General features: G+C 37.9%; 1 protein-coding gene across 6 annotated transcripts in view; it reads left to right on the top strand.

Moving 5' to 3' along the window:
- FRY (FRY microtubule binding protein) overlaps positions 1–25,554 on the top strand; it is a 196,376-nt gene that overhangs the window by 132,422 nt on the left and 38,400 nt on the right. For all 6 annotated transcript variants that reach the window (XM_077173815.1, XM_077173810.1, XM_077173814.1 and 3 more), the window contains 15 exons: positions 676–932; positions 1,306–1,452; positions 4,806–4,974; positions 5,733–5,823; positions 8,108–8,190; positions 11,372–11,522; positions 12,082–12,185; positions 15,386–15,571; positions 17,516–17,714; positions 18,332–18,453; positions 19,308–19,495; positions 20,433–20,527; positions 22,212–22,813; positions 24,383–24,480; positions 24,573–24,743. In XM_077173815.1, coding sequence (XP_077029930.1) covers positions 676–932; positions 1,306–1,452; positions 4,806–4,974; positions 5,733–5,823; positions 8,108–8,190; positions 11,372–11,522; positions 12,082–12,185; positions 15,386–15,571; positions 17,516–17,714; positions 18,332–18,453; positions 19,308–19,495; positions 20,433–20,527; positions 22,212–22,813; positions 24,383–24,480; positions 24,573–24,743 — 2,663 coding nt within the window. The remainder of the gene's footprint in view (positions 1–675; positions 933–1,305; positions 1,453–4,805; positions 4,975–5,732; positions 5,824–8,107; positions 8,191–11,371; positions 11,523–12,081; positions 12,186–15,385; positions 15,572–17,515; positions 17,715–18,331; positions 18,454–19,307; positions 19,496–20,432; positions 20,528–22,211; positions 22,814–24,382; positions 24,481–24,572; positions 24,744–25,554) is intronic.

The following is a 25,554-nucleotide window of genomic DNA, read 5'->3' as shown; positions in this document are numbered from 1 at the left end:
TAATGTGGTTCACTTTGGCAGGAAGCTGTATTTCTTATCCCAGATTTTCCAAATCCCTTTGCCTTACAGTGCCGGGGTTTTTGGGTTTTTTTTTGTTTTGTTTTTTTTTTTTTTTTTGTAAACTATATAAAGTGCTGTGTGCAAGTATTCCTGAACTAACAGCCAGCTATGAATTTCATAGACATTCCCACAGGAAGTAGGATCCCAATATATGCAAGATTTTTTTGGTAAACTCAGTATAATAAGTGCCTTAGTATAGCTCAGAAACCTGGAGGCCAGTGAGGCAGTTGTAATCTGCAGAACAGTTCTGTATATTCTCCAGAAGCTCTTGGAATTCTAGAGTAACCACCAGTAACTGAATGATCCTTTTTCCTCTTTACTGACATCCACCTTATTTACTATGCACCATGGCACAGTAACAAGGGTTGACTTTCTGTTTCTAAGCCCAGACTGAGTTAGTTATTTTAGACAGAAGATATGACCAATTGCTTGCTATTATGGAAGTAATTCCATGTTTCTCTTCAGTAAATTCAAGAACATGTTTTTAATGCTTGTAGTGTGAAAAGTAAAAACCATCAGGTAGTTTAACAAATGTCAGAAATGTGATTTAAACAGTGTATTTAGGGTTTAGATCATATATTAATATGCTGTCCTTTTCAACTCTTACTGTTTTAGAGGTAAGCCAGCGATTTCCAACAACACATCCAAATGGAAGACAGATCATGCTTACCTATCTGCTACCATGGCTTCATAATATTGAACTGGTAGACAACAGACTGCTCCTCCCTGGCTCAAGCCCTACCACTCCAGAAGATGAACTGAAGGACAAGGAGGGGGAAATAGCAGTCACAAGTGGACTAAAAGGCAATGGCTGGGGCTCACCTGAGGCCACCTCCCTGGTTCTTAATAATCTCATGTATATGACAGCCAAGGTAAAAAAAAAATCAAACAAAGAAACTAACCTGTAAAACTTTTGTTTCTTCCCTCCACTACCAGAACTTTTACACTGGAACAGTCTGTACCAATCAAATAAAACCAGCTTAATTTTAGGAATACTTTCTAAATTTACAGTCCTCAAGAATTTATGTTCTCTTATGATTTAAGTCCTTCTATGGATCAGAACTAAATAGTTTTAAATATACTTAATGCTCTGAAATCTGTCAGGTAGCTATTTAAAATACTGCTTTGTAACTTTTTACAGCATTTCACTGGGGGGTTTTTTGCGTGAGAAAATGTTCTAAAAGAACATGCTTTGGTTTGGAAGTCTGCATATTTCAAGGAATGTATGCCTATGATTCTTTGCAGTATGGAGATGAAATTCCTGGACCAGAGATGGAAAATGTCTGGAATGCTTTGGCCAACAATGAAAAATGGAGTAACAACCTTAGGATAACTCTGCAGTTCCTCATTAGTTTGTGTGGTGTTAGCAGTGATACCATCCTTTTACCCTACGTAAGTCTTTGCACTTTATTTTATTTACTGCTGATTACACAGGTTGTAGTGAAAGAAAGGGCTATTACCTGCAGAAAATTAATTTCAGTATCAAAAACAAGAAATGCCAACAACATACTCCCCAACACACTGTACAAAATTAAATAGCAGGGACAAAAGTGCCAGGAAACTGAAATTTAAAAAAAAGAAATGGAGTAGTTCGAATCTTGGCCTGCAGCAGCAGAGCACACCCCATGCAAGTGAGAGGTGGGTTTCTCTCAAGAAAAGAGAAACCTTGCATGTCTGTGAATGGGGACAGTAACAGAGACTGGCCTTAAATTGCCAGAAAATGCTACATCCTTTTCTTTAGCAGACTAGAGCTTTCTGTGGGACATCTCAAGAGACAGAAGATAGTTAACCTTTATAAGCTTACTATATCAGCTTCTGCCTCTGCATGACTGTCATAAATTATCTAACAGTTGCTGCAATGTGCAACTCAAACTGTGCTGGATATTGTTATTATTCAAGTTAAAATAAAATCAGGGCTGTCTGAGAAAAACAGGCTACTTCCATTCCCATGTTCCTTATTGCTCAGTTGCTGAGTGAAACAGAATCTAAATTTAGTGAATTTTCCAGCCAAATTACAATATGGTTTTATTAATAGTTAGCCTCTTTCCATTTATTTCCCTGAAATAAATCTGAAATTTATCTAAAAAGCCTCATAAACACACTTCATTTACAGATGCTGAAATAACAGTTAGCCCAAAGTGTTTATAGTGACTGCTATGCATACTAGAATAAAGAAAATAAAGAAGCCTGTAAAAGTCCTCAAAATGTTGTTGTTGTATCATAGGCATAACATTTGTTTCCTTTCATTTGTAGGGTTTACTGTTCTATATTCTCAAATCAATGTATATATATGCCTAGCTAGTCAAAAGTAGAAAAATTTGAAAGTGGAATTGGTGTAAGAAAAAGCTCAGTGTTTATATGAGAGGAAAACAAAGGGGTTGATCTGAAATGAAATCTTTCCCTCAATTGTTACAGAGGCTTTCCATTCAGTGTTGACCATGCTTTCAGCAGGAGGTTAGATGAGGGACTTCCAGCTTCTTTCCAACCTGCCTCATCCTACAGTCTATGACAGATTTGGGATTAAGGTGGTCTCCATCTATGTTGGCAGAGAACAAGTGGAAATCACCTGCTAGAGATAAAACAGAAATTGAGGGCTGTTTTGCCCTCATTTCTGACAGCTTACAAAAGCGACAGGGGCAGTTTTCTGAGAGGAAGGAGTAGTAGTCCTTTGCTGACTCCAAATGTAGCCTGACTGGAAAAGGCTGATAACCTGATAACCCTGTCACCTCTTGCCCAGGAGCCCCTCACATACCTTATCCCCCATCCAGATACTTGCCAAGCCAAAGCTTTCAGCACCTCCTTTTTCCATAACTGTTGCCATGCCACAGCTCTGAGCAGCTTTTCCTCAAACCCCCTCCATTCAGTGCACTTCTTTCCTCAAATTCTTTTTTTTTTGCCTCAAAGCCTTGGCTTTCTCAGTCCTGTCCTCCTCCAGGACAGTACAGTCCTCTTACTTCACAAAAAGAGCAGTCTGTTCTGACATCTCCAGCTTCATCTGCTCAACATCTCCTATTTTGCCTGTGGCACTTTTCTGGTCTCCCACCCAGCTTCTCCTGGCTGGTGGCAGCAGCAGCTGACAAGGCTCCCCTGTGTTTTACCACCCAGTTAGTCTGTGTTCTGTAATGTTGAGTTAAAAGTCTGATTCTGAGATTTTGCAAAATCTGAAAAAGTTTTTAGCTTCTGTAGGAAGCCTGACTGTGCTTATGAGTCACTCCTTTGCTGATAGCTTTGTCTGGAGTAGGAAAATACACTGGTCTTATCACATGCATCTGCTCAGTGTTTTGCTAATGCCCTGGAGTTTAGAGATAAGAAATCCTACCTAACTCTGCTAACTACACAAGACTGCTGATACCATAAACATGTGTCTTCCATTATTATGTAGATAACAGATACACATTAGCAAATAAAGATCATTTGGACAGTTTATCAGCAGTGTTCCAGGTCACCTGGGCTTAAAAGAGCACAGAGCTGCAAAATTGCCAGTTTACCCATCTCCTTTAGGAGCCTCCTGTGCCCCGAGGCAGTCACCAGCTGCTTTGTGCCTTCAGCCATCTGTTCTCCCTGTGTCCGGTCCAAGCCAAAAGCATGCCTGACTCACATTTTTAATTTTTTTTTTTTATCATCTAAATTAATTGCTTTGTCTCTTATGTTTCCTTTAAGCATTTTTTCCCAGTGCCCCAGTACAAATTGCTGAGCTGTCCATTCTTTCACATTATGTAGTGAAAGATTTCTTAGAGTATTTACAGTTCAGAAACCTCTTCAGCAAAAACTCGTGTTGGGAAACTGACCCCTGCAGTGGTGAGAGAAGCTGAAAGTGGCACTGTGAGCCCAACCAGAAATGAGCCTCAGGAAGGAGATGGATTTGTCTCTGGAAAGTCCCTGGGAAATTTTTAGCACAGTAGAGTAAAAGACACTTTGCATATGTGCATTTTCTCTAAGGAAAAGAAAATAAAAGGAAAGAGAAGCAGTAAGGAAGTTATTTTAATTGAAGTATTTAAGAGTATAAGAGCAGCAATATTTGGTGAGGCCAACGGGCTGTTCAGTCTAATATATTAGCTCCCCTATATGAACTTGTTTAGGGACATGTTTAAAAACAAGCAGGCAAGCACAGAGAGATATTCCCCATATGGTCTCCCAGCTCCACCAGTTTATGAATCAAGTGGTTTTGAGCTGGAGAGAGTCTCTGCCTTTAATAGTGATCTGGGTTTTTTCCCTCCAGAATACAGCTGAATTTGGTCTCAGTATTTCAAGAGTCCTCATTGCTGCAGTGCGGGTTTGAGATCTCATTAAAAGATTTATAGAAATTTCCAGAGTGTTTATAAATGGTACTCACAGATTTTTTCAAATCAGGGTACATGAAGTCTGTATACATAATTGCTCTGCCTTACTTCCATTAGCTATTACTTTGCTTACAGATATGAGTAGCAACTCAAAGCCTGGCTTACTCTTGGTGGCCACAGCCACAGTTTTGTAGATGTGCATGTTACATAGTTATATACATAAACAATTCATTGCGAATGGTAAGCAAAAACTTTGAAGTAATTAAATCATAGAGTCAGTCTGCTGGGGAAATGATCTTGATGTCAAAGTGAGAAGTTTTATTTCTGTATGAACTGTATGTGGTTGTGGTGTCTGTCCAGGAACAGCACTTGCATTTGAGATAATTTCAGTACTGCAGTGTAACACTCATTGATTCCTTTGGAAATTCACTTTAGTCAGAGTTTAACTGTTACTTTCTTCAACAGATAAAGAAGGTTGCAATATATCTGTGTCGCAATAACACTATTCAGACAATGGAAGAACTCCTTTTTGAGCTGCAGCAAACAGACCCAGTGAACCCCATCGTCCAACATTGTGATAATCCTCCATTTTACCGTTTTGCTGCCAGCAACAAAGCCTCAGCTGCAGCTTCTGGTATGACCTGAATGTGTTTTCTTTATGCTCTCCTGCTCTTTTGAGTCTTCATGTCTTTGCAAAAAACAATCTCTTACTTTTGCATCCCTTCAGACCTGTGCACATAAAATACAAGTATCAGGGCCTTGTTACATGTCTAAATTACAGTTCTTTTTCATTCCTAATGATGTATATGCTTTGTTAACATATGCTTAATTATCTTAACTATTTTAATAGCATATTACTAATACTTGATGCTGTTCAGAATTCTGCCACTTTTCAGAAAATTCCACTTTCTAGTAGCTGTTTTACTCAGAACAAGAAATCGTCACTGATGCAGTGAGCACAGCAGATGTATCAAGCAGAGTTTCCTGAAAACTGAGAGCCTTAAGGGTGTGGCAGTTCTGTTTTGAAAGGCCTTTTCCAAGCTGCAGTAGTCAAATATACTTAAGAACCAACCCCACATTTTACCTTGTAAATGTTTTGCCTGATCCTTGAAAAATAATAGACTATGTCTTGAGCATGAGCTTAATGTAAGGAGTAGAAGACCATCATTCTGTTCATCTACTTCTCAAAGCATGTGAACTTAACACCATCTAGCCATGGAAGCAGGTCCTGTCTGTAGGAGTAACAGTGTTCATTCTTTCATACGTGCAAGTACTTGCAGGATGGTCACTTTGACTGTAGCTGCTAAAATCCCGTGAGTTATTGGCTTTTATTGCTTTGCAGGCACTGTCTGCTGCATCTAACAGGTGTTCTTATTCACATCTCATTTACAGGAACCACCTCCAGCAGTAACACTGTTGTAGCTGGCCAAGATAGTTTTCCTGATGCAGAGGAGAACAGAGTGGTGAAAGAGAATGATGAAAGGTTTGTGGCTTGGGTTTTTTCCCTCCAAGATGTATGTGTTTTCCTAGGCTGAGGGTGAGATGTTGAAAAAAGTTCTTCATTGTTCTGTGAGGAGTTCTGGTGCTCAGATTGAGGCTTAGTGGCATTATTGCAGTATGCATAATTTTTTTTTTTTTTTTAGCTATTCTCATGATTCTAGCTCCTGACTCTTGTTAAATGGTAAAGGAAGGACTTTTAAATCTACATTCAGTGAATTGTGCTAAGGAGGTCATGGTTTTGTAGGAATTATCCTACTAAAATCTTTATGAAAAATCAGATTTGATCACACCATTTGATTTCATGGACAGTGAGTAAAATTTAGTTTGCAGATTTATATCATTGATTTTGAGGACACCTTTGTCTAGGTGAAATGTTTTATAGAAGACAGCTATGGAAAATAACTTGCTTATAAATTATAAATTCAGTTTAGACTTCTGCTACTTACGGTACATACTGACAAATGACAAATGAGTAAATGCAAAGCCTAAGGGCCATCAGATCCTCGACCACAGACATATAGATTGTTTCTCTCACAAAAACACTCTTAGTTTTGCAAGAGAACTTTGGACAATTTATAATAGCATTTGTCAGTTAGTGTATTAGTATTTCATTAGTCACTGATAGTCACCAGTATCACTTCAGTAGTCCAACACTCCTTCCCTAAGGAAAGAGGTAATTATGTCAGCAAACCTTTCTGTACTTCAAAACTTTTTAATTACTTGCTCTCTCCCATTACAAACTAGAGTAGCATTTTTTCAGGTTAGGTAGATGTGTCTGCTAATTTAAATGTAAGTAGAAAATGGCACTCAATGCTGAGTTTCAAATTGATAGTAAAACAGATTTGACTCTAAGTGGTTTTTTTTAACATTTGCACTAGAAATGTACTTAAAAGGATAATAAAACCATTTTTTCCTCTGAATTTTTTATTATTCTTTACATGAATGTTTATGGCTGCATAGCTTTAAGATAAATTTTTATTCAGTTGATTTACAGCCAAGTTGAGCAAATGTCTCTTATAGTAGTTCAAGTCAGGATTTCTTATCTTATTTAAGTTTTAAATGTGACTCCAAAAAGGTTTTTAGAATGCAGATCTGCCAGAGACTTTATGATAAAAATGAAAGGAAAACTACAAAGTTCTGATACTGGTATTCAGGATCCTGCTGAAAGACACCTCAGAAGAAAATGGAAAATAATTTGCCTGAACTCATTGCTGGCATTTATATTACTGAAGCTGGCTGTAAGTTGCATCTGCACTTCAAAACCAGTGTGTCAATCTTAGAATGTCCATTAATATGGACTTCATATGCCAAGACATATGAAATAATGAGGGTCATAGATAGAAAACCACGTATTGGAGGGCTGACAATGCATTTTTGTCAACTGCACAAGGAATTTATTGCATGCTTATAAGATACATGCTTTGGAAACAATGTAGTATGTTGATGTATAGTGAAATACCCTGCACTAAGGTGTGTGAACATTAGTAAGAAATTGAATTGAATTTTGTCTAGAAAATCTTCAGTCTTGTCTTGTTTGATCCGTGGTTATTTGTAATTAGTTTTCTGCTGGAATGGTGATATTTTTAGATCATCACTAGTGTGTGAGCTGTCAGTATGGCTCCTCTGATTCCACTTCAGGCCTGATTACCCTGGGAACACAAGGTGGAGGAAGTCGAAGGAGATCACCAGGAAAAGTCAGCTTAGCATGAATCTAAGATTTGAGGACAGCTGTGAGCAGTTTGCTGTGGCTCTCATGTCCCTTCACTTTTCTGTCAGGTCTGCTCTGGCATTTGCTGGATTCTCCTCTTGAAGGGTGATCTGCTGTGGTTTTCCCTGCTTGGTACCTGTGCAGGCTTGGCTTTGGACTTTCCAGTCAGTCACAGAATCACAAAATATTCTGAGCTGGATGTGACCCACAAGGATCATGGAGTCCAACTCTGAAGTGAATGGTCCATATGGGGATTGAACCCACAACCTTGGCATTTTTAGCACCATGCTAAAAAAAAAAATCACACATTTGTAGCATGGGAGTTTCCTTTTGCTAAATTTTTAAGGCTCGTGACTCAGGAGCACACTGTTAGACTTCTCAGAAACTGGCTGCAAAAATGTTTTGTGGAAAGAATCAGCATTACATTCATTTGCTGTCTACTCCTGTGTAAAAGTGAATGCTTAAGGAAATGCCTTTTTTTTTTTTTCCGTAAACATAAAGTCCAGATGTTTCATGTCTCTCTGTGTTTTTAATGAAGATTTTTTTCTTGTATTTGAAGGTTCAGTAATGTCATCAGAGCACATACCCGACTAGAATCGAGGTACAGTAATAGCTCTGGAGGATCTTATGATGATGACAAAAGTAAGTTATATTCTATTTGATGAAATTTCTAGTGTTTTGGTTGGAGAGGAGAACATTCTAATGACCAGCAGAGCCTCTCTGTTTAAGTTCTGTATAAACAGTAATGTAGCATGATCATGCAGGGAGTGTCCTTATTTCCCCTCCATATCTCATTTAATTAATTTACTTCATTTAATCTGGGTTGAGTCAAACCCATCTGAGGGCCAGGGAACTTCACAGAAAGCAGCAGCAGCAGAGAATCCTCCAGAGAGTAACACATTGGGCCTTTCATACATGGCAAGGCAAAAGACTTGTAAGAGCATTAGAACAAGCACTTTGAGTTGTGCCATTTGGCTGCGTATCCCTCCAAATGAAGTGCTGTTATATGAGCATGAAAAGAGGCTCAGGAGTTTCCAAATATGAGGTCTTATCTCCTCATTAGCTTTTATATGCTCTCTGCAACCAGTTTGGGGCTGCACTGTGCAAACATTTGATAGAGGGGATATGGGGCTCCTGAGCATACTTCTTGTTCTTTAGGTATTTCTGCTAAATGGGCTGTAAATGGACACTGGTGCTCAGCAAAGATTCCAAAGAAAACCAGTTAACTATTGTACAATAGTGCAAAACTGAAAAGCTGGAATGTTTGACTTCATTTCTGGAGTGAATTCAATTTGCAGATTTTGGCTAGGCATTAAGCAAATGTTAAAAAGGCAAGATCTTGTTATTGACTTAGATCGCTGGCTTATTAAAGCCAGGCCAAGTTCTATATCAGCCATCATGTCTTGGGTTGGTATTGTAGACATCATTTTGGAACAGCATTTTGATATGAAAAGTAAAGATTTTATATCTTTTTTAATCCAAGTAATTTTTTGGTGATACTCTTCTGCAAAATATGCAAAGACTGTAAAACACAATACAATAGGATAATTTAATGTACACCAACAACTATTATTCATAGTTATGAAGCACAGTATTGACAAAATATTGTGTATGTACAAACTCCAGTGTTTAAATACAAAAGAAAGTGTGCAACATCTTAAACTCAGTGGGGTTTAGTACACTTGTCTTGAATTTTTTATGGCTTTCTAGTTCTGCAGCTACTTAAAATGCTTCACCAGATGTTAATTGAAGCACTGGTGCTAATCTCATCTGCATGAACAGTCTTTCAAGACAGAACAGCGTTTATGTTATCAGAACAGCCTTCACAAATACCTGGTTTTGACAAGAACTTAGAGTGATAAAAAGTTTAAAAATACTGAAATTTTCTTTGCTCTTTTGGAATGCCTCCTCCAGCCAGCGCCTGAATGTTTTTTTCTGCCTATACCTGCAAGTTTTATACTACTGTGAATATTTATGCAAAGTGTCCTTCTCACAGGGGTTCCTTTAGCAAGTATGTGAATACCTAGAAGGAAAATAAAATGTGTTTTACTTAGCTATTGACATTTATATAGAATTCTAATAAGAGAAAGGAATTTTTATATCTCTTGTCATTCTACAAGAAACTTTCCAACTTACTCCTCAGACAGGCAGCCCAGGCTGCAAAGGATTTGGTGGTACGGCTTCTTTCCTCTCTCCAATCTACTTTAATATTCATGTATTGCTGAGGATATAAGTACAGAACACCACTCTGCAGCACACAAACTTTTTCGTTCAGGCAAGGATTGGATGTTTCCCTTCAAGGTGCTTCTTTTTTTTCTTGGTCTGCGCATAAACCTGTGAAAACAGGAGTGAGGATCTAGGTCTTGGTGTGACCTTCATGAAGCACTTTTCTGTGAAACACTTAAATTGGTAGAAATAAGTAGTTCCTGTGCAGTGCTTTTTCTGTGAAAAGCATTTAACAAACATTATCTGGTTAATTCTGGTTAAGAATATGTGAAAATGCCATACTTTGCTGCATTATTAAGTCATTTTATTCTTCTTTATCTGTAACTGATCAATCATCCTCCAGAGAATCTAAATAGTAACCTTAAAATATAAAGTGTTTCTTAGAAGAAACAACACTTAAGAATGGGATTTATAAAGTTGGCGTTTTCGAAATAATTGGAGAAGCAGCTACTGAATTGAAAATCTCCTGAAGATCTGGAAATCTGAAGATTTTTTTCTAAACCTAAGAAGTAGATGCACATTAAAAAAATCCAGCTCTGATACTTTTGTAGGCATCAAAACAGTTTTGTTTCTCGTGGGAAAGCTGACAAGCATCAGATACATGCTGTTAAAAAAAAAAAGAAAAGGAAAATTATGAGTTTCAAGCTTACCTAAAATACAAAAGCCTAACAAAACAAGACTAAAACAAAATAAAAAAGCAAAAAAACAAAAACACAAAAAGAAGGAACAGAACAAAAAAAAACACTCATTAAAAATTCATAAAGGGCAATGTTTGAATGTATGTCAAAAACAGACCAAGAAAGGATACTTTCCATGGCAGTGTATCAGAGACTGCCAGACCTCAGAAATAAAAAGTGAACAGTGAGAAAATTGAGAGGAATGAGAGGGATCAAAATGCAGGAGAGATGAACAAAACTGTGCAGCTGAGACAAGACAGAAACTGGTGGAAATAACTTACTTGACCCACATCATTGCAGATAAACAGGTGGGAGACAAAACCCTAACACTCATTGATAAACAGCAGCTGTCACAATAGAGCAAAATTAAATACATCTTTGAGAAAACCAAGATATAATTCATCCCCGTTGAAAGAAAATTACCCTGAAGATGTTTTTTGCATTCCTTATGCCTCCTTGCTAATTCAGGACATTTAACTTCTTCCTTTGTAGCATCACTCAGCAGGGCAGTGGTGAGGAGTTGCAAGAATGTGTCACTGGTACTCTGCTCCTTGCAGCAGATGGCTTCTGACAGCAGCTTTGTTGGCTGAACTTTTCCCTCATTTTTGAAGAGAAAGTCTGTTGCTTGGTGCTTTGTGATCTGAATCCAGCACTACTAAGTGACAGCAGGGATTCAGCTGCCGCTCCTACCATTCAGTGCTGTCTGCCTGGAATCTCTTTAATTTCCAGCAGCATGAAAGAGGGATTAAAAATGCATCACTTGTTACTGAACACAGGAATTCGCAAACCTCTTGGCATCTTATCACATTGTTCCAAACAGCTGAACTCATATGTTAGCATAAAATCTCTTATAGTATTTTGCAAAAATAGGTAATCAGACTTGAGTTTTATGCACTTTTTTTGAATGCTTTTTCATGCAGATGATCCTGTTTCTCCATATACAAGCTGGTTATTGAATATTGTTGAAACCAAACAGCCACATCCCCTGCCCATGCCTTACAATGGAGGATGTTGGGCACCCCTCGTGGACTATCTCCCTGAAACCATCACACCCCGGGGACCCCTTCATAGGTGAGCATTTTCTCATTCTGACATTTCAGACAGTGAGATGCTTCCTCTTGGTAGTTGACCAACACTAATCCAATTGTCCCACCATTCAGAACACCTGAAAATCATACAGTCAATTTCTGCTGATTTCCAGTGCAAAAATCCACATGCAGTGAAAGCTCACAATTCTACCAGATTTCTACCAGAAAGCCTGTTTACAATGTAGGACATCACTGATAAGAATAAGACTGATGAAACAACTGAAACAGAAAAGGAAAATTTCTTTTTCCCAGGCCTCTGTGCCTACTATTCATAGCACTTTGATCTTTTATTGTAACTAGGCCATGCATATTCTGAAGTTCCTATTTTACATAATTTGTATTGCCAATAATAGGGGTTTTTTTAGTAATGGGTACTTGTTTACTTGATACTGTAAATAAAGTGCTTCAGCATTAATTGTATTGAGAAGAAATGCCACAAATCTGAAAATGTATAGATTGTGTATTTCTTCAGAAATAAGCATCCTGTTTGTTCTTTCCTGTTTCCAAGAGGTTTGAAACTGATGTTGTGATTCAACTTCCAGGTGCAATATTGCTGTTATCTTCATGACTGAGATGGTAGTGGATCACAGTGTGAGAGAAGATTGGGCTCTTCACCTCCCTTTATTGCTACATGCTCTCTTCTTAGGTAAGACCAACAGAACAAGAAAGAAAGTATAAATGTACTCCCTCCTTTTACTTTAGTTTTGCTGAAGCTATGGTACTGTGTTTCTTACATGTTTTATGATTTCCTCTCTCCCTAAAAGAAAAACCCCAAGGCAGTTGCAGCCTGCAAATTAGTCTCAAAACTTTGAAGTTTTTTAATATTTTGGCCAATTTCAGCCAAATTTGAGAGGTGTGTAGAAATTTGAAGATCGATATAAAAATATCTAAAATATCTCTATAAAAATGTGTGGCATGGCCCTTGCAAGAAAAGGAGGTGAAACTCATGCCTTTGTCCAGCTTGGTTAGTGATGACAGTCTACACATATCTTGAACCTGAACTACACACACCTGTGCTGTCTCTTGCCTTTGCAAAAAGTCTGTAAGAGAGCCAGGATAGCTGAACTGCAGAGTAGGGGAGGTCGGACACAGACCACTGGAAAGCAAAGCTTCATTAATTTCACTGCTGATGGAATACTTTATCATCAGTGTGTTCCCTTACGTACCTGGGCACTGAGGCATTGCTTTTTCCCCACTGCTCTGTCTGTTCCTGACTGTAGCACAGTTCATCTGGAGGCTGTTACCTTCCTTGTCCTGCCATTCAACATTACCAAAAGTGAGTGGCCTAATTTTTTAGCACACAAGGGTATTCAGCATTATAAAGCCATTCCCCAGCTTCCATAGTTGATAAATAATAGTGTTCACAAATAAACACAGGCAGTTGTGAAATAGTTTATTATAGCTGAGATCACAGTTCACTTCTCATTCAGTCACCATAGTTACCATTAAGTATTCACAGTCAGTCTGGGAAGATCTGCTGATCAGCAGGCAAAAAGAGATTAAATTGGGATGTTACAGCACAGTGGTAAAATGAAGTGTATGTTGAAGAAGATGCTTGTTCTCCTTTACTGCTACTCTGTTACCAACTGTTCTGCTTAAAAATTTTTGGTGAAATAGGGTTTTGTATATCAGTACATTGATTTCACAAATCAAATAACCATTAACTGATCAAACAATGTCTTTACTATGATTTGTAACAAGTGAGAGAAAACTGGTACTTAGAAATTGTCCCAAGAATAAATGAAGAACTTAAGAAAGAGTAGTACAGAGCAATGTGACCTTTGCAGTTAAGATGGCTTTAAGGAGCGATCAGGGAGCCATGCAAATAAACATATACAGAAACAGAGTTATGATACTGGTAATCAATTAGAAAAATATCTTTAGTTTTTGTGCAATAAGGTTTCAACATTGCAGATTTTTAATTAGGAATAAATTGAAATTTAGTAATACCATGTAAGACAATCCATTGGCTAAAAACTATCAATTCTGAAATGTGAAATTAAAATTAAATGTAACTGGTTTAGTGGTAACTAAAGTGAGATCACAGCTTTCAGGCTTCAAGGTCAGTTTCTCTAGAGCTGTTTTACCTCCTGTGGAAAATTTTTCTATCCTGCAGTAGAGCTCTTGTCATTGTGATGTTGTAAGGAAGTTATGCCACACATCAGCCAAAGGTATGAATGTAACTAAAAATTAAGTCATGCTGTCCTGTTGGAACGTGAGCAGGCAGATGCATCTGACTGAAAAGCAGAGTAGAAACTAGTATGTTGGCTAGATGGAGAGCTGGTATCCTTTAATTTATTGGAAGAAGTGAGAAAATTAAAGAATTTTGCAATGTCTGTGTGTTTAATAGGTTATTGAATGGTTTGTAGTACTGTTGGTACAGCAGGCAGGCAGATTGCTGGTTTGAACTTGCCTATCTCTGGTGCATGAAAATCACTGCTGTTTAAAATCTCTTTTGCAACCAGTGTGAAATTAGTTGAACACTGGACTCCTTTCCCATGGAAATGTGTCCCTGTCACAGAAGCTTACCCTCCTTGGAACTCTTACAGGTTAAAGAAGGGACCAGCCCTGGCCAAGCACAAAGACTGAACTGTCTTTCTCACTCCCCAGTTGGCAGATCTGTGCCAATACTTTTATACAACTTGGGGTTTAATAGGATTTCAGCTACCACTGTTGCCAATACAGAATTTATTTTCAACTAAAAAACCTTTTTACATCCTTTGAAATGTATGCTGAAACCAGGTAGGATGGGTTCATTATCTCCTGGCAGGTGGAAGTAGATGGAGAAATGTGAATAGGAGCAGAAACCTTAAGAAGCTGAAATAGAGGTGGGCAGGATGGCCACAGTTCTTTTGGAGGAGGCTACTGGGAGATTAATAAGATCAAGGGTCATGGGACTTGCAGAGAATTGCCCTTAGGAGCCAAAGGCACAGTGTTCAGACTGTGGCAGTATGAGCACCTTCATTATTGCAGGCCAAATAAGAATCAGCATGAATATTTGTTTTCCAAGTATATTAGAAAATGCCTGACTTGAAAGATCTGTTGGCTGCTGCCACACAGAGTAATGAAGTAACTGCTTTTTTGAAGAGGGATATATCCTGAGAAGAGAGGAGTTGAAGAAGAAAAAAGTTAACTTTTTCAGCACTGAAACTACTCTTAAACAGAAGAAAGTATGTTTAAATATACTGCAGGGTACTGAAAGAGAATTGAAATGAGATATACTAAAACAGAGTGCAGAAATATCTGTTTCCTTTGTATTTGTAATTTGGACTATTTGTATTTGTAACTGAACTATTCTGGCTGTTTTAAAATCTTACAGATCACAGTAGTGTAAACCAAATCAGACCTTCAGTTTGGGTTCTGCATCCTGAGTTAGGGGCTAATGTCTCATGCTGCTCACTGGTATTTGAAGTTCTTTTTAAAGTGATTTGTCTGTCAGTTCCCTTTTTAATAAATCAGTACCTGCCTCTTAGAGTTTGCACTCATTCTATAACTGATGTCTGTGCTAGAAAGCCAGATACTGTGGTAAGCAATGTAATTACAACCACCATGAAGAATACCTCATCTTTAAAGGTTTTCCAGACATGTCAAATTATCTGCAGTGAGACAATGCATAAAGCTGTATTGCCATTCATTCATTGTAGCTCATGTGTGGGACTTCAGCCTGGAAACTAGATATACACATACATTTAAGTGACAGCACTGGTAACTATGTCTGGAAATACCACATCTTTTGTTTATTTGCTCTGTTATCATGAACTGCCCTGGAATTTTTGCTATTTCTGGAATGTGAACTTGTTTATTATTACTTCATATTCAGAGATTGCTGTAACCTTTTCTTTTTAGGTCTTGACCATTACCGCCCGGAGGTCTTTGAACACAGTAAAAAGTTACTGCTTCACCTTTTGATTGCATTATCTTGCAATAACAACTATCAAGCCATTGCATCTGTGCTTCTTCAGACCAGAGAGATGAATGAGACCAAGACCCTGACAGTACAACCAGCATACTTACCTGAATATCTTTACACAGGTAATGAAGAAAAGAGGGGCACTGTATCATACTGTCAGGTTTTGATAAGTAAAAGTAATAAAGTGGCAAATATGAACAGTTCCCATTAATACTAATTCCACGTGAACTACCCTAGGGATGCATGCAATTTATTATTAGACAACTTTTCATGATATTGAAAAAGTTATCTAATGTAAGGCAGAAATATATAATGTAGTATTTTAAAATTAATAGGGCTAATAACTTCCTGATTCCCCCCTCAGGGATCCACTTTAAATGAGGACAATCATTCCTCACCCTTAAAAGAAATGCATAAATAATTCCGACACAGGAAGGGCAGCAAGAATGTACAGCTCAGATTTTCCATTATTAAATTAAGTTTCACATGATACACACCCTCCTTTATATCACTGATACATTGCATTTCTGTCCTGAAATCTCTTTCTACATTAGGAGTCTTACTTCAGACCTCTACTGAGGTCAGTGTTCTATTACTTTTAGCAATTTACCTGTTTTTAAGGAGTTGGTTTGAACCAATTTGTAGAAAGCTGCTAGTTAGATTTACTGCTGTCATACAATATTATTAAAAGCAGGTGTTCTGTTCCATTTTGAAGGAATCACAGAACCAATAAAGAGTTGTGGGTGTAGGATTAGTTGTCAGTAAGAGGGTGAGGAACTTTACATACAGTGAAAAATAAAAAGTAAAGATTCTCATATCAGTGCCATTTCCATGGTTATTTAGGAAGTAATAAGTAATTTGGTTTTATAAAAAATATTACATGATAACGTATTACTATTTTTTCTGAGACACAACAAAATTATTTTAAAGTAATGAGCAGAAGGGATAGGTATTCTAGATTGATGAACTATTTTGGCCAAAGATATTTCATTCTGAATTACTTCTGTGAAAAGTTACCTCACAATAATTTCCTGTCTGGAGTTGGGTGAGTTTCTTTCCCAGTGCACATCTATGAATTATTAAATACAGAATAAAATTCTTCCATTAAAATTATATTACTGCATTTCTGCCTAAATGAAAAACTGTTTTCATTCTTGTGTCTAAAAAATGTAATTGGTGCCCTGATTCTGGCCCTCTGGAGTTCAAGAAGTTATCAAGACTTGGTATTTTGGTCTGGTTTTTGAGAAGCTAATATAGTGAGAGTGTAGGTGAGTAGCTATAGCAAAGAATCCTAACTGAAAATGCTTCAGCTCAGGTTTGTTCCATGTAATGTCAGGCAACTAAATTAAGAGTCTTCTAATTTGCAATGGATTTTGTCCTGCTCCCATTTTTCTCAAAAGGCAATTTTTTTCTGTTGTAGGTACAGCCTAAACATGACTACAAGTTTAACCTTAAGAAAACAGGTCTTGGTTTCTAATCTTAGCTCTGAAACTGTGGCAAGCTTTTGAACTAGCAGTTCTCTTACTCAGGTGTCTCATCCTAATGCTGAAAATATTTTGTATGACGAGTCCAGTGGGTACAGTTACTAAAGCTGTTCAAAGAAGCCACACTTGTGTATTGATTTCCATTACATTTATGAAATTAGGACAGCATAATTGTTCTAAAAATTCCACCCAGCAGTTTTTTTCCATATCAGACTAGGCCAGAGAAGTGAACTTTGCATGCACTTTGCCAACTTCTAAATTCACTTCTAAAAAGTCCTACTTCTGAATGTAAAGAATATTCCTGGAATATTTGTTTTCCCAGTACTGTTGTCCTTGTGCAGTAGAAACAGAAATCTTGACTTGGATAGTTTTCATTTTATTCTGGCTTCCCCACGTTTAGAAACAAAGTACCATTTTCACTCCCATCAGTATTTGAGGGTTGTGTTCTGCAGGCTTTCCCAATGTTTCCCAGTGGAAGGTTTCTGCTGCTGACTCTGAAAAGAGCTGCTTGGCAGGCACTCCCATCTGCAAAGCTGGCCCAACAGTGCATTCCATCTTTATCTCCTCCCCTTTGGCTGGCAGGTGGCTTTGACTTTCTGCGGGAATACCAGTCCTCTCCAGTGCCAGACTCCGGCTTGAGCTCCAGCTCCACCTCCTCCAGCATCAGCCTGGGAGGCAGCAGTGGAAATCTCCCACAGATTACACAAGAAGTTGAGGACGTGGACACTGCTGCTGAATCAGATGAGAAAGCAAACAAATTAATTGAGTTTCTGACAACCAGGTAATGCAGATAAGCAGAGGATACATTTGTACTCGAAATGGACACTTTCATGAAGCAACTTAAAGGAAAATGACTGAGCTCTGATAGTAATTACAGACCCCATTCCTCTTTTATTGATACTTACAGTGGTGGGTAGGTACTGAAAAGCACTACAGAGTCAGTAGTAAATAAACAGAAAAAAAATCTTACCTGACAGAAATAAAATGTTTAATTGACCGATAGTTTTATGTTCAGAAATGAACTAATAGAAGAAGCTAGTTTCATTATTATGAAATTAGATACAAAGTGTAAAGTGCCTAGTGAAAGGCCATAATGAAACTAATATTAACTACCAGCTACAGCCAGCAGATTCTAGGCACAATGTTAAATTGAAAAACAGGGATTTGTTTATGCTAAATATAAAATATAAGCTCTGCTAAATACACAGCACAGCTTATATTTTAAAATACAACATAGGAATATTTATTTACTTTTATTTAAAATTATGTTTGGTTGCATGTTTCCCAGGTCATGGACCTGTAAATATCTAAGGACTGTAGAGATTATATATTTTAACTGATTACATTTATTTCAGACAACTCAAAGAAATTTTGCGCTTTGTTATGTATTTCTTTAAGGGCATTTGGTCCACTTTGGTGCCATGAAGATATCACTCCCAAAAATCAGAACACCAAGAGTGCTGAACAGCTCACTAATTTTCTGCGCCATGTTGTATCTGTATTTAAAGATTCCAAGTCAGGTAGTAAATATTTTGCTTTCATAACTAAAAAAATATTCCCTCATGGTCACACTTAATGTTTGTCCTGTGACTTAGTAGATCTGCTTATGCAGCAGCACAGTAAATATGTCTTAGCAAGGATGTATGACATGTGAAGGAATTACTTTAAAACAATCATGTTAGATTAAACTGTGCCTAAGTGTTGAATATTTCTTCAAAGCTGTTGGTAGAAAGCCTTTTGATTGATTCTGCCAGATAAAATCTCCTCTGTGTCCTGTTAGTAAAATACATCACAGCTACTAAGTACATATACTTTGTTAAATTTCTTCTGGCAATAAAAGTTTATTTTTCACTTATTATGGTTTTTAGAACATCGGGAATGTGCTGATTGCATGTTGAAAACCAGCACAGTCACTAATTAAATAATTTCCAAGATCAAAGCAGAATGCAGCACCAGTATTTATATTAAAGATCTTATCCAAAGCCTTCTGAAGCTAACAGAAAGACTCCTAATTCAATTTGACTTCAGGTTTGGGAGTTTTCAAAAGTTACTCTTGCTGCCAGCAAGAATAGTAGATGGCTTGAAAGTTTGTCCAGGAATTGTAAAAAAAACTAAGTCAGATTATCAATTTCATACTCCAAATTTTGTTTTTCAGTTAATTCAGCTAATTCAATTAATTTTCTTGCATTCTGTGCAAAATAAATGTAAAATTCTCCAAAGGACAGGTGTTTCTGCACCTCCATTTCTCAGTGTTTGCAGAATACACTACCAAGCATATCCTCCTCACAGAGTAGGTTCAGTCTGTTCATGACCCACAGTAAAGTCTGTAATAAAAAAGGAGGGGAAAAAATTGACATTCTGTTCTTTTGCTTAGGTTTTCATTTGGAGCAGCATCTGAGTGAAGTTGCTTTACAAACAGCTCTTTCAAGCTCTTCCAGACATTATGCTGGTCGCTCTTTCCAGATATTCAGGGCCCTAAAGCAGCCCCTTTCTGCACATGCATTGTCTGACCTCCTGTCAAGATTGGTGGAAGTTATTGGAGAGCATGGAGATGAGATTCAGGTATACATATGTAAACAATGCTTCTTAGAACTGTTGATTCAATGCATACTTAATTTCAAATTACCATTTTAACAAGGTGTTCTGGAGTCATGTGATGAAGAGTAGAATGTGGCCCCGGAAGAGGTTACTTCTGAGTTTGCTGAAATCATATGTACCTTAGCTAAGCCTTCATCAAGCTGTGACAATCATACAATAGCTCTAAAGAGAACAACTAGAAAATTTTAGTAATTGTCACTCCAAATGAAATATTTGTGATGACCATTTTTTTTCTTTGCAACTTCATTAATTTGGGTTTAAGGAATCCATCATCTCTCTGGTGATGTAATCTCACAACGTGAAGCAGACACTGTCTCATTCCTCAGAAGTTAGCATGTTTAGGAGTAAAGAAATCTGCACCATCCATAATAATACAAAGCTTACACTGACTTAATTTGATACAGACCTTTCACAGCACTATGATGTTCACTCTGTTTAGCTAAACAGACTGAAATTTTAGAATCAGGGACTATTTACTGCAAGATTAAAGACTTAATAAAGAGAAATACTGGCTCTCAGTAAGAAATAGACTGACATCACCTCCATATTTTATTTAGGTAATGAAACTGCCACAAGATGACAGTAATACTCTGTCACAACTGCTTGTGTAGAATTTAAATCAGTGACCTGCAAGTCAGAGGTTCAGTGTGTCATTATCAATCCCTTGATGAGATATGTGCCCTTCTTGCATACCTTCATAGATCATTCAGAGGCAGAAAATAAAACATACTTGTAGGGACATTTTAATGTTCAGGGCAGTGGCTTTGATATGAATGTTGGGGCTTTTTTCCAGAGAAATTATAGGTTTCAGTAGGTGCCTGTTCCTTTTATGAACTGAAGATTTTTAAATGTTACTTTTTGGAGTGTCTTTGTTAAAATGCTTAACCTCCTGCATTGGTAGGGGTATGTAATGGAGGCACTACTTACTTTGGAAGCTGCAGTGGATAATCTCTCTGACTGTTTGAAGAACAGTGATCTTTTGACAGTGTTATCACGGTAAGAATCTGTTCTTCTAACTGTATTCTTTTCAATATTTTATGACATTAAGTGTGCAGTTCTGCAGTCTAACAGCAAAAAATAATTTTGATAAGACTGATCTCATTTGTAACCTTCTGAGAATCAGACTGTGAGCACATTTCAGCCAAATTTTACCATAGTTGAAATAATGTTGATAGAACTAATAAAACTTTACAATGTGTTGTAAATTCTATCTTGCTGCCACTTGGCTGTAACCTACTTTAACATCCTCTAAAAATATTGTATTTTTGCACCTTTGTGTCATAAACCTGAAAATGTATCTGGGAAGGAACATGGGTTCTGTAGTACTGGTTTAATACAGCATGTCATTCTCAGGTCCAGTATTCCCCAGGAATAAATGATCGTGGTTTCTTCTCCATAAAACTAGGGAAGATTTTTTTTTAGACATGGATTTTGCTTGATGTGTTGACCATCTTTATGAAACCCTTGGCTTGAAAGTAGACCTTTGTACATGGAGGGAAGTCACAGGCTCCCTCTGTAACATGGCTGTTGATAGTACTGAGGGAGATGAATGTCTATTTGACTCCTAATAGTAGCAACAGAATAGGTAAATAATTTTTTAAAATATCCATAAGTTACAGTGCTTTATGTGCAGCACAAAATACCAGGGCTGTCATTTCTGAAGCTAGCAGGCAGGGTGGTGTGCCATGGCAGAGCCCAAGGAGTGCCTTGGAGCAGAATAGAGAGGGATAAATACACTTCTACTTCCTAAACTAAGAGCTGTTTATCTTTCTCTAGTGCACATTTCAGCAAAGAGCAAGATGGAAAAAAGAGTAGGAAACACTCCAGAAAGCAGTGGGATGCAATATACTTTACCCTGACACTTGATTCCAAGATAAGATTCTCTTCAAGTACTATAGATGGTAGAGACTCATAGTGTGTGAGGTAGGAATGGGATCAGAGTCAGGAATTAGCTGTTCTCCAGAGCAAATTTCCCTTGTGTGTATCAACACAGCAAGTTCCTCTGTGCAGATAACTGATAGGTATTGTCTGGATCATCACGTGGTAGTCCATGAGGAGGCATTAGTCATTGAAATTGAAACACCTACACTTTCTGTAAACATCTTGAACAGATCTTAGGATACAGGCAGGATAGGATGCAATGACAACAAATTTTCTGAAGGATCTGTATTGGCAAGAGCTTGGACAAACACATGACAGGTTTCTTGAGGATAATGGGGTATATTTGTGGTTCTGCTTAAGATTTTTCTGCCCACAGTTACCCAGAAAGCAATTGTGCATTTGCCTGCCAGCTGTACTAAGTTCAGGGCTTGCTCCATTGATGAGGGCATTTTTAAGACCAAAGTTGTTTTCAGTTCTGCCACTGTCCCTTTGGGAATTGCCATAAGTCATTTCACAGCTCTGTATTTCTTATCCCCATGTCATTCTTGCCCATGTAGACTGTAGGCTCTCCTGCTCTTTTTTGGTTCAGTGCCATGTGAATCTCATTTCTGTCAGGTCTGTGGGCCTGAGTCTGTCTTCTGGTAAAAAGAAGGCGGGCTGCAATAGATGCTTTAGTGTTCTATTTCTCCCATTTAAATATTTATTTACAGTCTGAAAAATACTTAGCTTGCATCTAATATGTACCCTTTCAAGCTGCGCATTCACACAATGTAATGGATGTTTTAAATCTTGGTTTCAGTTCATCTTCACCAGATTTATCATCAAACACCAAACTGACCGCAAACCGGAAGAGCACAGGGCAGCTGAATATGAATCCTGCAGGTGGCAACACAGCCACTGCTGAGCGGAGTAGACATCAGAGGAGCTTCTCTGTACCCAAAAAGTTTGGAGATGTGGACAAATCCTCAGACCCACCACGCAGTGCCACACTAGACAGAATTCAAGCATGCACCCAGCAAGGCCTGTCCTCTAAAACCAGAAGTTCGTCCTCTCTAAAGGACAGTCTCACTGATCCATCCCATATTAACAATCCAACCAACCTACTGGCCACCATCTTCTGGGTTGCTGTGGCTTTGATGGAATCAGATTTTGAGTTTGAGTACCTAATGGCACTGCGGTTGCTGAATAAACTTCTGGCTCATTTGCCACTAGATAAAGCTGAAAACCGGGAGAAGCTAGAGAAGCTGCAGGGGCAGCTGAAATGGGCAGACTTCTCAGGACTTCAGCAGCTACTCCTGAAAGGATTCACTTCCCTTACTACCACTGACCTCACACTCCAGCTCTTTAGTTTGCTGACACCAGTGTCTCGAATATCCATGGTGGATTCCTCTCAAGCTATAGGTAAAACCATTATGCTCTCCTCTCTTTCAGTTTCTGTTGCATTGGCATTCAGCTATCTGAACAAAACAAAAAATAGCTGTTTTTCTTTCTCTTTGAATATAGCATAATGTATTTTTGCTTTGAGCTGGGTAAGCTTTTTTTGGAATTTCATAGAAATAATGACCTGTTTCTAGAAAGTGAATCCATTGTGCAACAAGGTGTTGGAGGAGAGAAATCATGTCTTATTTAGCATTTCATTTCTAGGTCTTTAGCATCATATAAAGTTTCTGATTCGTGACAAAGCAAACATGTAAGGAGATTCTGTCATAACTTCTGTTACCTACTTTGGTCAGTTTTTCTGTTTAATTGTTTCCAGACTATGTCAAACTGCTTGATTTTAAATTAGTGTTTCGTGTTATTTTTTCTAAAAATATAAATATCAAAAACTCTTATACACTTCAGATAAACTACAGTAGCACAATAGAGAGTGAGGAGAGAATCCTGGGTTATAGGGAAATAAGATAGCATTTTGAAATTCCCCATTATTTAGCTGAGGTTGTGGCCACTTCTTAATTATATTTCTTGAGGAGAGTTTTTGCATTGTTCCAGATTTTTACTCCTCTCTTTTGGTCTGAAACACAGATACTAAGACAAATGTCCAGGCTTGACAATTAAGTCATAGCAAGCCTAGACACAGCATAAAGGAATGAATGCCATGAACAGCCTGCCCAACTCTAAGCACCTGTGTGGTGCCTCTGTTGCAGGCTTTGGTTGGGCAATTCACACATTGAATTGCTGTGACAGTACCATCTGGAGGCATCTTTCCTTTTCCCTGAATACAGAGGAAGAGTAGGGAAACTATTATGCTAATTTCAGCAACTTGTTTAATTGTGTATAATGAGAAGAAATGAACAGTTAGAAAATTATTTTCATAGAATAAATTCTTTCTTTTCAAAAAGCAGATTGGATCCAAATACAATTAGTTGACTTCTGAGCTCCCACCTGAACTAGAGCAGCTTTTGTTATAGTTCTCTGTTACAGCTGCTGCAGGTATTTCATCAACTACTTTGAGCTATGAGTTGGTGCAGAAGATCTGAATCCCAGTTCCAGACAGCACTTAAGCTAATTACACTTGGAACTTGGTGCATTATTATTACCTTGAACAGTGTAAAACAGTGGAAGCTGTGCCTGGCAGCTGACCAGAACAGTTGTTTATTAATCAATGCTCACTGAATTTCTTTTTGTGTTTTAGCAGCTGTAGTGAAAATGCCATTAGTTAAGACTGTCAATAAGCCAGTTAAGTGGAAAAGATAAAAATTATCTCTAACAGAAATGTGCAATAGTGTTTGCAGAAATAGGCTCATGCTTTACAAGAGTATTGTTGCCTAAATGACACACTGGATTTTCAAATTAAGGCCCCTTTAAGACAAATGTGGCATGGCCAGTGGTATGATCAACTCGACGGGGTCTGTATGAGTTTATGGCTAATGTAATATTGAAACTGTGACCTCCCATGAAACACCACTTTAAAGATCGTTGTGGCTCTTGCTGTGCAGAATATATGTTTTATTCTGTATTTTCTTGTTCTAGGATTTCCACTGAATGTTTTGTGTCTCCTGCCCCATTTAATTCAGCATTTTGACAGCCCAAACCAGTTTTGTAAAGATATAGCCGAAAGGATTGCTCAGGTATCAAAATAATTTGCTGTTTTGTACATCCTCAAACCCTGTAAATGCAATTGCCTTGTTCTTGATATGTTTTGATGTTTATATTTAATTAGGTTTGTTTGGAGGAGAAGAATCCCAAGCTATCAAATCTTGCACATGTCATGACCCTTTATAAAACACACAGCTATACAAGGGACTGTGCTACCTGGGTAAATGTGGTTTGCCGTTACCTTCATGAAGCATTTGCTGATATTACTTTGAGTATGGTTACATATCTGGCTGAGGTAAGTTTCCAAAAACTTTTCACTGTTCTAACTCTTTTGTTGCCCAGCAGTCCAAAGAGGTGAAGTGTGCCAGCAAATTACTGGGAGTTCTGCATCTGTTATTTATAATTTAAAAATAAAAGCAGAATTTGGCAGAAAAAAACAGAATTACTTTAAAAAACAATATTGAACACTAAAACAAAAACTGATACGTCTTAAAGCAGATTCCTTCATCAGCCAGTTGGATTTTCTACTGTGAAAGTGAGAGGAAACTGGACATTTATTTAGGTTCCATTGAGGAAAATCAGAAGACTAACTCCACAATGGGTTTTCCAGCATAATAAGATACCATCTGTAATATTAGGATCTGGTTCTTGATACAAATTTGTATGCATTCCTCTAACACTGAATGGGATCATCTTGCTGCAAAGGTTTTCCCATGTTCATTTTCACCTGTGGAGTTTAGTGCTAATGCAGTGTTGTTACAGGGGCTCCAAGGTTCAGTTTGCTCTTTAGCACAAAGCTGCTTGATATTGCCCCCCTTGTTGTCAGATCACTTTCAGGACAACATTTTATTACGGGGTTCTCAGATTTGTCCCTTCCCTGCTGAGTTGCCTTCAGTCTCCCCTCTCATCCAGAGAGAAGCTAGTTCTGCATTCACAGAATCACAAAATCATTTTTAGGCTGGAAAAGACCTTTGAGATCATCAAAGGTCACCAAATCTAATGCTGCCAAGTCCACCACTAAACCATTTCCCTCACTGCCACATTTACACATCTTTTAAATATCTCCAGGGATGGTGAGTCCACCCTTTTCCTGGGCAGCCTGTTCC

Source organism: Agelaius phoeniceus, chromosome 2 (assembly GCF_051311805.1).
Source record: "Agelaius phoeniceus isolate bAgePho1 chromosome 2, bAgePho1.hap1, whole genome shotgun sequence".
In the NCBI taxonomy this organism is placed as follows: domain Eukaryota; kingdom Metazoa; phylum Chordata; class Aves; order Passeriformes; family Icteridae; genus Agelaius; species Agelaius phoeniceus.
The sequence above is the reverse complement of the archived record's forward strand: the minus strand, read 5'-3'. Positions and strand labels throughout refer to the sequence as shown.